At 40.3% G+C, this 15,332-nt stretch overlaps 1 protein-coding gene across 3 annotated transcripts in view; it reads left to right on the top strand.

The window, feature by feature from the left end:
• Window positions 1–10,061: 10,061 nt before the first annotated feature.
• Window positions 10,062–15,332, top strand: part of ABCC3 (ATP binding cassette subfamily C member 3) — a 72,198-nt gene continuing 66,927 nt past the window's right edge. For 2 of the 3 annotated variants that reach the window (XM_074223721.1, XM_074223720.1), the window contains exon 1: window positions 10,062–10,517. In XM_074223721.1, coding sequence (XP_074079822.1) covers window positions 10,452–10,517 — 66 coding nt within the window. In that variant the 5' untranslated portion in view covers window positions 10,062–10,451. Of the gene's footprint in view, window positions 10,518–10,748; window positions 10,869–15,332 lie in introns of those variants that run through there. The other variant, XM_074223722.1, reaches the window with a different exon arrangement.

Below are 15,332 nucleotides of genomic sequence, written 5' to 3'. Positions count from 1 at the left end.
TAGAGCACCGGCCCTGGAGTCAGGAGTCCCTGAGTTCAAATCCAGCCTCAGACACTTATGAATTACCTAGTTCTGTGGCCTTGGGCAAGCCACTTAACCCCATTTGCCTTGCAAAAAAATCTAAAAAAAACCCAACAAAAAACAAAAAAACTATTTACTAAGCACTTACTGGGGGCAACTAGATGGTAAAGTATATAGTCAGGAAGACTCATCTTTATTGAACTTAGACACCTTCTAACAAGACACTTAACTAGTGCCATGGTTTCTTCATTTGTAAAATAAATTGGAGAAGGAAATGGCAAACCACTCCAATATCTCTGTCAAAAAAAACTCTATTGAAAAATGACAGAATTGGGGCGGCTAGGTGGGGTAGTGGATAAAGCACCAGCCTTGGAGTCAGGAGTACCTGGGTTCAAATCCGGTCTCAGACACTTAATAATTACCTAGCTGTGTGGCCTTGGGCAAGCCACTTAACCCCATTGCCTTGCAAAAAAAACCTAAAAAAAAAAAAAAGAAAAATGACAGAATAACATTAATATGTCCCAAACCCTGTGCTACACACTAGGGGATCCAAACATAGAAATGAAGGCATTCCTTGGCTACAAGGAAATTATATTCTAATAAAAGAAGACAACATCTGGGGAATGTTGGCAAGGGAGGATTATTTTGGTATGGAAACATGAAGGGTTGGTGAATCGGTCATGATCTCTGCAGTCTTTGACACTATCACCCTCTTCTCCTTGAAACTCTCTTCTCTCTAGGTTTTTGGGATATTTCTCCCTTCTCCCTTCTTATCTAACTGCTGTTTCTCAGTTTCCTTTGCTGGATCTTTGTCCAGGTCACTTCATGAATATCCCACTAGGTTCTGTCCTGAGAACTCTTCTCTTCTATCTCTATAGCTTTTTATGTAGTGACTTCATTAATTCTCATAGATTCGATGATTATTTCTTTGCTAATGATTCTTGATTCTCCTTATCCTGTCCTAATTTCTTTGTGGATCTATACCAATTGTCATTTTAAACTTTGCTTGCCTAAAACTGAACTTCCAAACTTTCCTATTACTGTGAAGGGTACCACCATTCTCCCAGGCCCCAGGACTTGCAATTCTTAACTCTTCACCATCTCTCACCTCTCATATCCCAATTGTTGCCAAATTTCAATTTCACCTTTCAGTGTCTCTTGAATATGCTCCCTTCTTTCCGCCACCACCCTTTGCATCTCCTCAAGCCTGGGCTATGCAATAGTCTTTTAGTTGATCAGCTTGTCAGAAGTCTCTTCACTTCAGTCCATCCTCCACAAGTTGCCAAAGTTGTTCCTAAAGCTCAGGTATTGAGCATATTACTTTCCTACTCAGTAAACTCCATTGTCTCCTTAATACTCTCAGGGTCAAATATAAAACTTTCTTTTAGGTATTCAAAATCCTTCATAACTTAATCCCACTACCTTTCATATCCTACTTTTTTTTTTTAGGTTTTTGCAAGGCAAATGGGGTTAAGTGGCTTGCCCAAGGCCACACAGCTAGGCAATTATTAAGTATCTGAGACCAGATTTGAACCCAGGTACTCCTGACTCCAAGGCTGGTGCTTTATCCACTACACCACCTAGCCACCCCCATATCCTACTCTTCTTGATCCCATTTGGGTTTTCTTGGCAAAGATACTGAAGTGGTTTGTCATTTCCTTTTCCAGTTCATTTTACAGATGAGGAAACTGAGGCAAATAAGGTTAGATTTGCCCAGGGTCACACAGCTAGTAAGTATCTGAGGCCAGACTTGAACTCCAAATGAGTCTTCCTGAATCCCAGCATTATACACTACGGCACCCCATAATTGTATTCTTAAACCTTACTCTTTGATTAGTGACTCTGGACATCTTGCTGTTCCCTCCATCTTTTGGTCTGGGGCATTTTCATAGACTGTTCTCCATATCTGAAGTGCTTTTCATCCTTTCCTCCACCTCCTGGTTTCCTTGGTTTCCTTCAAGTTTCAGCTAAAAATCCCAACTCTACTGAAAGCCCTTCTCAATCTCTTTTTAATTCTGGCATCTTCCTTTTGTTGATTACTTCCTCTATCTCTGGTATAACGTTTGTTTGCATATTGTCTCCACCATTATAGTTTGAGTTTCTCAAAGTAGGGATTGCTTTTTTCTTTTCATTGCATACCCAGAACTTAGAACAGTGCTTCATAGAGAGTTACCATTTAATACACGAATATTGATTGACTGACTAATGTATACAAGAGTAAATTGACACACCCTTTCAGGAGCAAGGGCAGTATGAATTTGAATAGAACTGGAAAGGGTGGTGGGGTGGGGCCCTTGTACACAAGGTTGGCATGGCAGCTGGTAAGAAAATGGCAGAGTATAGGAAGTTAAATAAAGCTGGAGCCTGCCTGAAACCGTGGGCCAGGTGAGTCACTCACCCATTAGCCGGGGTGTGCTGGAGCCAGCCCGGACCAGACCTCTCCAGCCAGTTGTTAAACTCAGTGTTAGCATTAATAATTTAGAAACTAGCATTGCTACAAATCAAGGCTTGATTTATTGTTTTGTTGATTTTATAGGCATAGAAAAGAAATTGAGAAAATTTTAATGATGCAGGAAATATAAGTATACCTACAGCCAGTATCCCCCTACTAATCAATTATGGACATAATATTCCATTTTATTGATGTCAGCTTGCTTAGTCATTTCCTTATCTATTGGACCTTGATCTAGGCCTAGGGACAAAGCCTATTGGGGAAGGGAACTTCCTATGATGAAATTTCCCTACCAATTTTGATTATCACCTTCTGGAATAGAAGCTTAGAGCATTTAGAGCTCACCACATGTATCCTAGATTTACCTGGTCAGTATGTGTCAGAGATAGGATTCAAACCCAAGATTTCTGACCTCAAGGACAGTTCTGTATCCACACTATTATATTAATTCTCTTCCAGTTCTTTGCTACTGAAGAAAGTATTACTTTAAATGTTTTGGTGTTTATGTGACCTTTCTTTTTGGCATTGAAATCCTTGGAATATATGCTTAGAAGTTTAATCCATGGATCAAAGAGAGTGAATATTTTCAACACCTACTTAGTATAATTTCAAATTACGTTACAGATTATATGAACCAATTCATGGCTTTACCAACAACACATTAATCTCCCTGAATTTCCACAATTCTGCCAACATTGACTGTCTTTTATCATCTTGGTTAATCTACTGAATGTGTAATGAAATTAAAGTTCTTTTAATTGCCAGATCTAATGACCTCTTCTTGGTCATCCTTCTTGACCTCTCTGCATTATTTGACACTGTTCTCTGCCAAGACTCTCTTTCCTCAGTGTTTTCATAATACTGGTCTCTCCTTTGCTTGATTCATCATTCGTGTTATATCCACTAACTGTGGGTTTATACCTTCTCTCCCCCACCCCCTTCTCTCATTTGGTAACTTCTTCTGGGATCAAAGACCATCTCAGATGACTCATATATCTACATATCCAGTCCTATTCTTTCTCCTGAGCTCTAGCCCCCTCATCACAAACTGCCTTTTGGACATCTCCAACAGGCTATTCCAGAGCCATTTCAAATGTATCTTGTTCATAATAGAACTAACCTTTTCCCTCTCTTTTTCAGTATTTTTTATTACTGAGCATAGCACAACTATCCTTCCAAGTATCCAACCTCACAACCTCAGGGCCATCCTCAACTCTACATTCTTCCTCATCTATACTCAGTCAGTTGCTAAATCTTGTCATTTTGCTCTCCATGACTTCTTTTGCATAGGCTTGCTCCTCTTTCCTCACACAGTCACCAGCCTAGTTCAAGTCCTCATCATCTCTCATCTGGACTATTGCACTATCCTCTCCCTTTCCTCAAGTCTCTTTTCACTATAATACATTCTCTACAATGGCCATCAAAGAGAGTTTTCTAAAGTATAGGTCTGACCAAATCATTCTCCCACTTTATAATTTCTAATGGCTCCCTTTTATCTCTAAGTGGCAACTTACCTCTAAGTGCCCCTTAGAAGTGAATAGAGTGCTGGGTCTGGAGTGAGGAAGACTAATATTCCTGAATTCAGATCTAACCTGGGACACTTACTATCTGTGTGACCCTGGACAAGTCACTTGACCTTGTCTACCTTGGTTTCCTTGGCTATAAAATGAACTGGAAAGGAAATGGCAAACCATTCTAGAATCTTTGCCTAGAAAAATCCAAATAGGGTCATGAAGAGTTGGACACAATTGAACACAACAATAATTACCTCTAATATCAAAAATAAGCTCCTGGGGCGGCTAGGTGGCACAGTGGATAAAGCACCGGCCCTGAAGTCAGGAGTACCTCGGTTCAAATTCAGTCTCAGACACTTAATAATTACCTAGCTGTGTGGGCAAGCCACTTAACCCCATGGCCTTGCAACCCCCCCCCCCAAAATAAGCTCCTATTTGGCACATATTGTTCTATCTCCCATTTCTTTGTTTCTTCATTGACTCTTTCCTATTCTTGGAATGCTATCCCTTCTTCCTGTTACCTCTTACAATCCATGGTTTCTTTCAAGATTCAGCTCAAGCTTTACTTCCTACATGAAGTCTTTCTTAATCCCCCTAAATGCTATTGCATCCCTCCCCAAACTAACTTATATTCATTTAGCATATATTATAAATTAAAATTTGGTACATATGTGTATTGTATCCCACCTAGAATGTAAGACTCTCAAGAGCAGGAAGTATTTCAATATTGTCTTTGCATGCCCAGGATTTAGCCCCATATTTAGAAGAGAAGAGGTGCTTGTTCATTAATTGAGTGATTACTGTATGAACTTGAGCAAATCATGTCACCCACCTGGTGATGTCACAGCTTCCTCATCTGTCAAATGAAATTGAAATAGATAAGATGGTTTCTGGGGCCCTCTAACTCTAGATCTAGGATTATTTTCCATCTTTCTCCTTATCTCCTGATCCCTTTTGTCCCTCAACCACTTTCCCTGCTCACACTTCTCTTTTTCTCTCTTGTCCTTTAATCTCCTTTTTCTATATCCTTTTGTCATCCCCATCTCTTGGAGGTTCCTCTCTATCTCCCTCTTATTTCTCAGCTACTTCTCTCTCTCTCTGTTCCTACTCTTAATTTGTTTCTTTTTTCTTTCCCTTGGTATTTTCATGCCTGTTCTGGGTATTGCCTTGCTATTTCTTCATGTCTTCTTTTTCAAAATCCCTCTTTTTGGGTTTTCCTGGGATCTTATATGGTAAATGTATATACTCAGCCTCCCTGTCTCCCTTCCCCTAGTCCTGAAAACTTCAGGAAGGGCTAATTACTATAAGAATTGTAATTAGTATACAAAAAGGGAATTTGGTTTCTACTTGATCCTACTTGGAGGAAAAGATTCAGTTACCAGAAACTGGAAGAGTTATACTTCATTTCTCTATACTTAAGACTCATCCAAATGATTGATTCCATTGGGCCTGATAGTTGACTCCAGCATTCCAACAAGGAAAGGCAGTCAAATTGGCCATCAGCTCTCTCATCCAATGATGGTTTGACCAAACTGGGGAAATGAAAACATTTACCACTCTTAGTAGTCTCAAAGTTGGAAATTCCCAACTTCTTCAAGTAGAAAAAACAATTGGGCTCCCAGAGCTAACACCCAATGCCAACATGATTACATTTCATAGGACTACCTACTGAAAAGAAGCCTAGATTGCAGTCTATTTTACATGGCCTGCAATAGAAGAGAAAGTACTAAATTTATTACCTATCTTTTATAAGAGTGAGAGGAGATTACAGTGCACATTCTGTCAAAAGCTTTAAAGAAGTGGTTTCCCAAGCTCTTCCTGGGATACACAAAAACCTTCCATATGATCACAATTATACCCAACAAGCCTATGAGGCTCACAAATGATGCCTGATTGTAAGGAGAGCGGACTGATCCTGTGATTTCATTAGTATAGGGAACTTCCAGGTGAGGCAACTCCCAGGTGAGAAATCAATCTCTCTATTCATGCTGTCTTTTTTTCCTCTGGAACTTACACTCTTAAAAAGTTGCCTTGAGAACTGGGAGGTTAAATAATACACTGAGACAGGACCGGTACTCTTGACTCTAAAACCAGCTCTCAATCTACTAAACCAAAATGCCTGTCCCTGTACAGATAAAGAAATGGAAGCATAGAGATATGCAATGAGACCAAAGTCACATACTTGGAACCAAATCCAGAGGTCTTGTCCGTGGTCTGGGCTGTAATAGGGAGAAAAAGTTAAATGATTGAATAGTGAAGTAGAGATAGGAAGCAAATAGAAAGAAAGATAGATGGCTAGAGATAAAGAAATACTTTTTTTGGCTTTTGCAAGGCAAGGGGGTAAATGACTTGTCCAGGGTCACATAGCTAGGTAATTATTATCTGAAGGCAGATTTGAACTAAGATCCTCCTGACTCCAGGGCTAGTGCTATCCACTGCACCATCTAGCTGCCCTGAAATAGAGAAACAGATGAATGGATAGAAACAGGTAGAAAGAAAGGTAGATAGATAATAAATAATAAATAGATAGACATGGAATACATATTCAAGTGAGCTGCCCTTTGACCCAACTATATCTCTACAAGTCCTATACTCTAAAGGAATCAAAGAAAAAGGAAAAGAATCTTCAAGAGTGAAAATATCTATAGCAGATCTTTCTGTGACAGCTTCAAACTGAAAACTAAGAGAAGGGATGTCCTTTTGAGGAATGGCTAAACAAATTGTGACATGAATGTAATGGAATATTATTATACCATAAGAAATGATGAAATTGAAAATTCTAGAATAAATTAGGAAGATGCCTTTAAAAATGACACAAAAGGTCAGCAGCACTAGAACAATTTGTACCATTACAACTTTAAAGAGAAAAACAACTTTGAAAGACTAGAACTCTGACCAATACAGTGATAAATCTTGAATCCAAAACAACGAAGATAAACCACATCACTCACCCTTCCTCCCAAAGAGGTGATGAATTTATTTTTTTATGTTTGGTAAGTATTTTATTTTTCCCCAGTTACATGTAAAAACAATTTTTAACATTCATTTTTAAAACACTGAGTTCTAAATTCTCATACTTCCTCCCTACCCATTCCCCTTATTAAGAAGGCAAGCAATTTGATATAGACTATACATGTGTTGTCATGCAAAACATTTTCATAATAATCATATTGTAAAAACAAAAACAACATAGATTCCAAAATAAACCGTCAAGAAAACTAAAGTTTAGGGGTGACTAGGTGGCGCAGTGGATAAAGCACTGGCCCTGGAGTCAGGAGTACCTTGGTTCAAATCCGGTCTCAGACACTTAATAATTACCTAGCTGTGTGGCCTTGGGCAAGCCACTTAATCCCATTTGCCTTGCAAAACCCTAAAAAAAAGTTTAAAAAGTATGCTTCAATCTGTATTCAAGAACCATCAGTTCTTTCTCTGGGATTGGATAGCATATTTGATCATAAATCCTTCAGAGTTGTCTTGAATCATTGTATTGATGAGGAAAAACTAAGTAATTTACAACTGATAATCTTACAATATTACTATTTTGTACACAATAAATTTCACTTTGCATCAGCCAATGTAAGTTTTTCCAGGTTTTTCTGAGAGTATCCTGCTTATCATTTCTTAAAGAAGAGTAGTATTCCATCATAATCACATCACACAATTTGATCAGCCACTCCCCATCCATGAGCAAAATGTGATGAATTTAAAATGCAGAGAGAAACTTACATTTTTGGACATGGCTGATGTGATCATTTGTCTTGCAGGATTAGGTAACTATATAATGAGGAATTTGTTTTTCAGGGTTTTTCTTTTTTTTAACTTTTTTTTTAGGGTTTCAGGGTTTTTCAAAGTATTTGCTCAATGAGGGTAAGTGAAAGAAATAGACTAGTTTTTTAAAAAATACTTGTTACTTTAAAAAATTAAAATATTTTAAAAATAAATATAAGCAGGGCAGCTAGGTGGCACAATGGATAGAGCACCAGCCCTGGAGTCAGGAGTACTTCAGTTCAAATCCTGCTTCAGACACTTAATAAGTACCTAGCTGCGTGGCCTTGGACAAGCCACTTAACCCCATTTGCCTTGCAAAAACCTAAGAAAAAAAAAATTCTCTGATGGTAAAGGACCTTCATTCCCAGTGAACTTTGGCCTTATCCTTCCCCTTACCTCCAGAATCTTACCCAATAAGATCACCCAAATACCTGAGGGTAGGGAGTAGAAGAAATCCCTGTGTCTGAACCTTGTATAGTTTATATCAAATTGCTTACCTTCTCAATAAGGGGGATGCGTAGGGAGGAAGTATGAGAATTTAGAACTCAATATTTTAAAATTGAATGTTAAAAATTGTTTTTACATGTAACTGGGGAAAACATAAAATACTTACCAAACATAAGAAAAAATAAATAATAAATTCATCATCTCTTTGGGAGGAAGTGTGAAGTGGTGTATTTTATTTTTGTTCTTTTGGATTCTAGATTTATCATCTGAGAGGAGATGAATGTTAGACAGTTTCTTAAATTTTCTCTGATGGTGAAGGCCCTTCCTTCCCAGTGAGACTTTGGCCTTATCCTTCCCCTTACTCCCAGCAAGAATCTTACCCAATAAGATCACCGAAATACCTGAGGGTAGGGAGTGGGAGAAATCCCTGTGTCTGAACCTTATCAATAAAGAACCTATGACACATTTATCTCTGAATCCCTGATCTCCAATTTCCTATGACAGGAATATGGGTCCTATAACTGAAAGTCCTGGATTTGGATCCTGGTTCCCACCTTTACCAATTGTGTCACCTTGGGCAAGTAATTAATCTCTCTAAGCATCACATTTTTCATCTATTAAAATAAGGATGATACCTATATTCCCTATCTCAATAGTAATTATGAGAAAAAACTTAGCAAGTACAATTTAAAGTACTACCTATAGAAATATGAACTATTATTATTATTACCTGAGACATCCAATCATACCAGAGTATGTATGGTGGCTAGTGCTGGTGGGAAAGAGGAAGGGAATATAAGGAAGGTGAAAACAGGGGAAAGAAGATAAGAAGAAGGGAAAAGTTTTCCTCTGCAAAGATAGAGACTGGCATTGTCACATTTTAAATACAAAGGAAAGAAGATGGAGGATCTAATTTTGGGGGTGGGAGCTTTTAAAAACTGGTGAAGATTTTCAACTTTATTTTTTTTTTAATCTTCTGATTCTAAAGTAGGGAGCTTAGTGGGAGCTTAAGTTTTCAGAAAAGAATGAGGGAAACACAATGAGAGACCCAGGAATCTACTTCTCCCAAAAGCACCTGTCTGAATTCAAAGAGACTAACCTGGATTAGAGAAAGCTTGGACCATTGGTTATTCTTTAGGACCAAGGCAGCCATAGAGGAAAGAAGACAGAAAAAAGGCTGTGATTTCAAGCTCCACCCTTACCCTAATATGTCCTTCAAGGAAGGCCAGGTCTAGTTTCTATGCCTAGATTTCACCTGTGGCCCAGTCCTTTGTAACCAAACAAACAAAAAGCTAAGCCAGGGAGCTCTGGTGAGCTAGGAGCTACATTGGTGGGAGAAAAGCAGAAGGAAGGGAGGAAGGAAAGAAAAAAAAAGAGAGAGAGAGTCAGAACTTTTTGGCTGCTTTTGCTTTTTCGGTGGCTGCTGCCCGCCCACCATTGCGGAGGAGTCCAGGAAGGAGCCAAAGAAGAAAAACACCTTTGCCTTAGAACATGTGCCAGAGCCCAAGAGCTGGGAAAGGGCAAAAAAAAAAAAAAAAAAAAATAGCTTTCTCAGCCCTCGGGCCCGGGGAGGGATGAAGAACAAGGGGCAGGCAGGAAGCCATCTGCACTACAAAGAGACACCCAAGTTCTAACTAACCTTATAATTTTGTTCCTTCCTTCTGGGCCATTGAGAGAGAGAGAGAGAGAGAGAGAGAGAGAGAGAGAGAGAGAGTGTGTGTGTGTTAAGGATGGAGAAAGGAAGAGAGGAGGATGGAGAAGGAAGGGGGTGGATAGAGAAAGCCCTGGAAGTAGATGGTAGGGACCTACTTTGAGGGCTTTCTGGGTAAAGTAGCTAGCGGTGCAAACCTGCACCCCTGCCGACTCCGACCCTGATGACAGCTTTTATCAGTAATTCAGGAGACATTTATTTTTGGATACATCCAGTTGGTTCTCATAAATCCAAAAGACTTGGCATCAGTCACTTAGTTAACAAGCACAAAACTCGCCTTTCCTCATTTTTGCCTCAACCAGCAGTCTCTGAAGACTGATTCTGTTTCACCTGGATTCATCCCCCAAGACTGTGAAGACCTGGACGCTGGAGGCTAAATGGCTTTTGAATTTAGGGACATTATTTATTTCTCTTAGTTTTTTCTCTTGGGGATGGGAGACCTTTAGTAACCCAAGAGCTGTGTCCAGTTAGCCATCTGGGAAGACTTTTGAGACATGGTGTACTATTTGTGAAGAGGAATAGAAACTTTAACCCCCGAATGCCTATAGGGAAAGGCTCTCTATTTGACGGGCCCCTCACTTCTTCCGGAATCTCTTCACTCTGGGTAAGTCATTCTCAAAGTAGGGTATAGGGGAACCCCTTGACGTAATTCATAGCCAAACCTGAGTCACACTCCCCCTTTCCTTCTAGCGTCCCAAGCCTCCCCAGGGAAAGCTTTCACAACCAGTGGGATGGGGGGGAAGAACTCGCTAGGGGGCCGGGCGGGATCTGGGGACGAATAGGGGCGTTCCTGCGGGTACAAGGAGTGAGGAAGGAGGTGGGCTGGGGCGGTTCTCCGACGGTCACACCCTCCACCATCTCGGCGGGTGCTTCAGGCTCTGTTTGGCTCGACTCGGCTTCGCTCTGCCCCATGGACGCTCTGTGTGGCTCGGGGGAGCTCGGCTCCAAATTCTGGGTAAGGCGCGGGAAGCGCATGGGCACCATCCGGCAGGGAGGCCGTGAGGCACGGGGGCGGGGGGGGGGGTAGAGGAGTCCTTCCTGAGACAGAGGGAAGGGAGGAGGCAGGGAAGAAGTCCCAAGACAGCAAGGAAGGAACTGTTGCTGTGGTTTGCTTGGTTACCCTCTAACTGGGAAATCCCCGGGGAGGGGAGTGCACTGCCCCATTAGGGGAGTTGGTGAAGGCTCTCTCTGGTTCAGAGTCTAGTATGAACATCCTGAATGCCCAACCTGAAGGGACAGACAGGATGGGTCCCTATGTCATTGGGAGTCCCCCTGAAAAGAGCCGATGCTTGGGCCGGGGAGGATCTCGTTGGATGCTGACTGGTCGCCTCCTGGACCCCAGAATCTCTCAGTGTGCACCTCCATCCCATTCAGCATAGGTTTGCTGGGGGAGGTGGTGTTGTTTTTGTTTCTGTTAAGTTTAGGATTTGTTTAATGTTTGTTTGGCGGAGTTTTTTGCGGGCAGTGAAGAGACATGTGGAAAAGAGGAAGCTGGGCGCTCCACTCAGAGAACTTCACCAGTTCCTTATGAGGGAGGAGACTGAATGGAAGAAAAATAGCAATAACAAGCGGTTTCCTTAAGGGAACCCTCCTCCCAGACCCTGCGTAAACTTTGTGATTAACTCCAATTTCAAAGACTTCTAGGATGGGGCGGGGGGAGTTCCCCACGTCTCACCTCCAAATAGCATTTGGATGTCTTGCTTCACTGAGGACTTTTCAGATATGTCTCTGGCTTACTTACTAGTTGTCCTGACAACCCTTTTGCGCCCCCCTTCCCCATCCCAGCCTCATCAAGTCCAGATATGGGGAAAAGCCAGTTTAATTCGACATATTTTCATTGCCCCTCTTATGTACTGGAGTTGGAGAAAGGGACCGGATCGGTGATTTCACTGATAAAGGGAACATTCAGATTCTCTGCAATGTATATAGGCTTGGAAAGTTGTCAGGCAAATCAGATAAAATGATTTGCTCAGATCACATAGCCAGATAACAGAGGCAGGATTTGAACCCAGATCTTAGTGACTCCAAACCCAATTCTCTATGTGGGTATGGGGATACAAAGGCCAAAAAAGCCTATGGTGGAAGGAGGGAACTACTGCTTCTTATACTTCCCTGAGATGATACAGCATGTACATAGGTAATTTGAATATAATTTGAATAAATAAATCTGTATTAATAATTGGAGGCCATCAGAAGAGACATCTGGGGGAGGTGGTATCTAATCTTTGAAGGATTCTAGGGATTCTAAGAAGTAGTGTTAAGGAGAGAGAAGATTCCAGATCTAGAGCTGAGAGGAGCACATGCAAAAGCTCAATCAGTGTTTTCCAGGATCTGGGTGTAAGATGGGTATGGGAGACAGCCTAGGTAATTAACGATGCTGAAACAGATTTTCTTTCCTTGTGAGAACAGGCACCTGCTCTCTTCTCTGAGACAGTTGAGAATCATTAATGCCATTCAAAAAAGTCAAAATGATAGTTGTATCTAAGACTATTCTAATCTGTTGTTTTCTGCATTCCTAAATCAGTCTCGAAGTAGACTAGGCTTTCCTGTTCAAGTAACAATATTCTGGTGGACTGCTCTGAATTAGTCAGGTGTTTTCTATAAACCAAGAGCTGAGCTTAGGGGGGAATGCTCAGTGTTTGGACTGGGAGAGTGCCAATGTTTCCTCTGTTCTATTGAAAGTTTCATAGGTGAGTGCATTCTTTGTTCTTGAATGTTAGCCTCAAAGAGTAAAATTGAACAAGACATTCTGACTTGTCATTCATTCACCCAATTTTGGATTGATCCCACCAGGGCTGGTCACTCACTAGGGTCCAGAGGTTGTCATGTTGAGCTAACTAATATTAACTGTCTCTCTTCCTCTCATCTTCAATGTGTCACTCAGAGAATGTGACCAGCCTTGCCTTTGCCCAGGAGAGGTGAAGACCTTTAGGGAAATATGACATAATAATGATAGCTCATGTTTCCAGACTTCTTTAAACCTTTCCTCACATCAACTCTATGAATTAGGGAGCGTAAGTGTCATTATTTCTATTTTGTAAATGAGGAAACCAAGCTTTGACATGGGGATAATAGTAACACCTCACAGGGTAGTTGTGAGAATCAAATTACACAACATTACAAACACAAATTACACAACAGACAAACAAATGCACAACATAATGTCATTATTACCATTAACCACAACCTTACAAAATGTGAATGGAAATTTGTGCTGAACATTGGGTGGCTCAAGAGAAAATGCAAGTACCTTTGGATAGGGAGTTAAGACCTTGGGGAAGGAAATGAGGGCATACAACCTCGGAGAGATAGGAATTTTATCTTGTCCTAGGACACTAGGATCAATTATCATATGCCTATTCTCTTTATTCTCTATTTGTTTCCAGACTTTGAGACCCTAGGAGTTTGTGGCTGTCACAGATGATAGTTCCCCTACAATACTATGTGGGGTCCATTCACATTTTAAAAAATTTTATTTATTTAAGGCAATGGGGTTTTCAAGTGTCTTATCCAAAGTCACACAGCTAGGCAATTATTAAGTGTCTGAGACTGGAATTGAACTCAGGTCCTCCTGACTCCAGGGCCAGTGCTCTATCCACTGTGCCACCTAGCTTCCCCCAATTCACTTTTTTAAAATAACTTTACTACTGTATTCTAATAAAATTGGTCCCCTTTATAATTTTATTTAAAACAGTGTGTGTACATATATATATATTCAATATCTTTCAGACAGCCTGGAGATATGTCTCTTTGAATTTAATTAGACTGATCTTTTAACACTAGGATCCCTGTCTAATACTTTTTCATTTTGGTGGGACCTGTAGCCAAAATGGTCTTTGAGTTCTCAAGTCACCTTTGGGCTTCAATGAGCCCTTAATAGAGGTCACTCTCTCTTTACAGTGTTTAAATATTTTTTTAACCCAGCCTGGAATCCCAGTACCACCTGCCCCTTTGTGTACCCACATAAAGATTTCCTTGATAATAGCTCTTGCTTTGTGAATTGAATGTTGAGTAATATATATTGTTTTTGCTTGGTGACTTGGGAAGTAGGGGAAGGTGTGGTTTAACAATTGAAGTGATCTAAACACCTTCCAACACCATTCCTTACTTTTTAGGTGAGGCCAAGAATGAGAAGAAATCTATCAACCAACCTGGGAGGAGGGACAGATAATTTCTGAACTTGACTGAGATCCTTTTAGGTTAGGCCTCAATACCTTTGGCCCTAAACTTTTCCACAGGAAAAGACTCAAATCTAGAAAGAGATTAACCCAGAGATCTGCAGTAGGAAGAAAGAAGACAAAAGAATAGACTGAAGACAATATAAGGAAAAATGCTTCATCAGTCTTACACCTCCAGTGTAGATTATGCCACTTGTCAACCTCAAGAACTATGCTCACCTAAAAATGAGATGACAGGTCTAAAAGTAATCCAGACATTGTACTCTCCATGTTTTGTGGTTCTAGTACTAAAAAGAATGGTTTTAGAAGATACCTAGAACAAGGGCTTGAATCCAAGGACCTTTGAACTTGCATATAAAGGACATGGGCTTGCTTTGTCAGTTCACTGATAGGTTTATGGGACTGGGGATGAAGGTTGAGGGTCAGTATTAAAGGAAAGGATGAAGGATGGGGTTCTTTTCTTTTCTAGAAAGTGATCCAATGAGGTCAACTTCCTCAGTGATTTCCACATCACTTATAGGGCTTGTAGTAGGGATTCCTCTATTGCAGAAATGCAGAATTCTTTTTCTACCAAGGGACATTTGGATAATTATAACATTCCTGATCATACAAAATTATCAAGTTAAAAATTTGGTCAAAATTTTAATTAATTCACCACTAAAAAGCTCCTAGATTTACTGGATTTCAAGTTCTGCCTGCAATTTGCCGTGGCAGCACCAGACCAACTGCCAGGTCAGACCTTCCTGCTCCTGCTCCAAAGGATTCGACCCCTGCAACTTGACCCAGAGTCAGGACCATGGACAGAACCATACCCACCTAAAACTCATCTCTAATTAATCCTCTTGCTTGAAATTCTCATTTTAAGAGGCTTTTCTTGTGATTGAAGGGATATCATAGGACATAGAAGGGATTCACAAAGTTTCAGAATTGGAAGGTCCCTCAGAGTCTATTTCATTCAACTCATACCTAAACTTGTATATGAGAGGATTTATAAATAATAAAATAATAATAATATTTATACAACACTTTAAAGTTTGCAGTTTGTTATCTATTTTAATCTCATTTGATTTTCACAACAACCTTAGGAAGTAGGTACTATTATTATCTTTAGTTTATAGATTTGGAAAGATGAGACTGGGAAAGAACAAGTGACTTGCTCAGGGCACACAGCTAGTAAGTATCTAAAGCAGTTACTACAAGGAAAGAAGTCCTTTTCTCCCTAGCATAGAACATTTCTCCTG

This window comes from Macrotis lagotis, chromosome 2 (genome assembly GCF_037893015.1).
Source record: "Macrotis lagotis isolate mMagLag1 chromosome 2, bilby.v1.9.chrom.fasta, whole genome shotgun sequence".
In the NCBI taxonomy this organism is placed as follows: Eukaryota; Metazoa; Chordata; class Mammalia; order Peramelemorphia; family Peramelidae; genus Macrotis; species Macrotis lagotis.
This window is presented reverse-complemented; position numbering and strand designations above follow the sequence as displayed.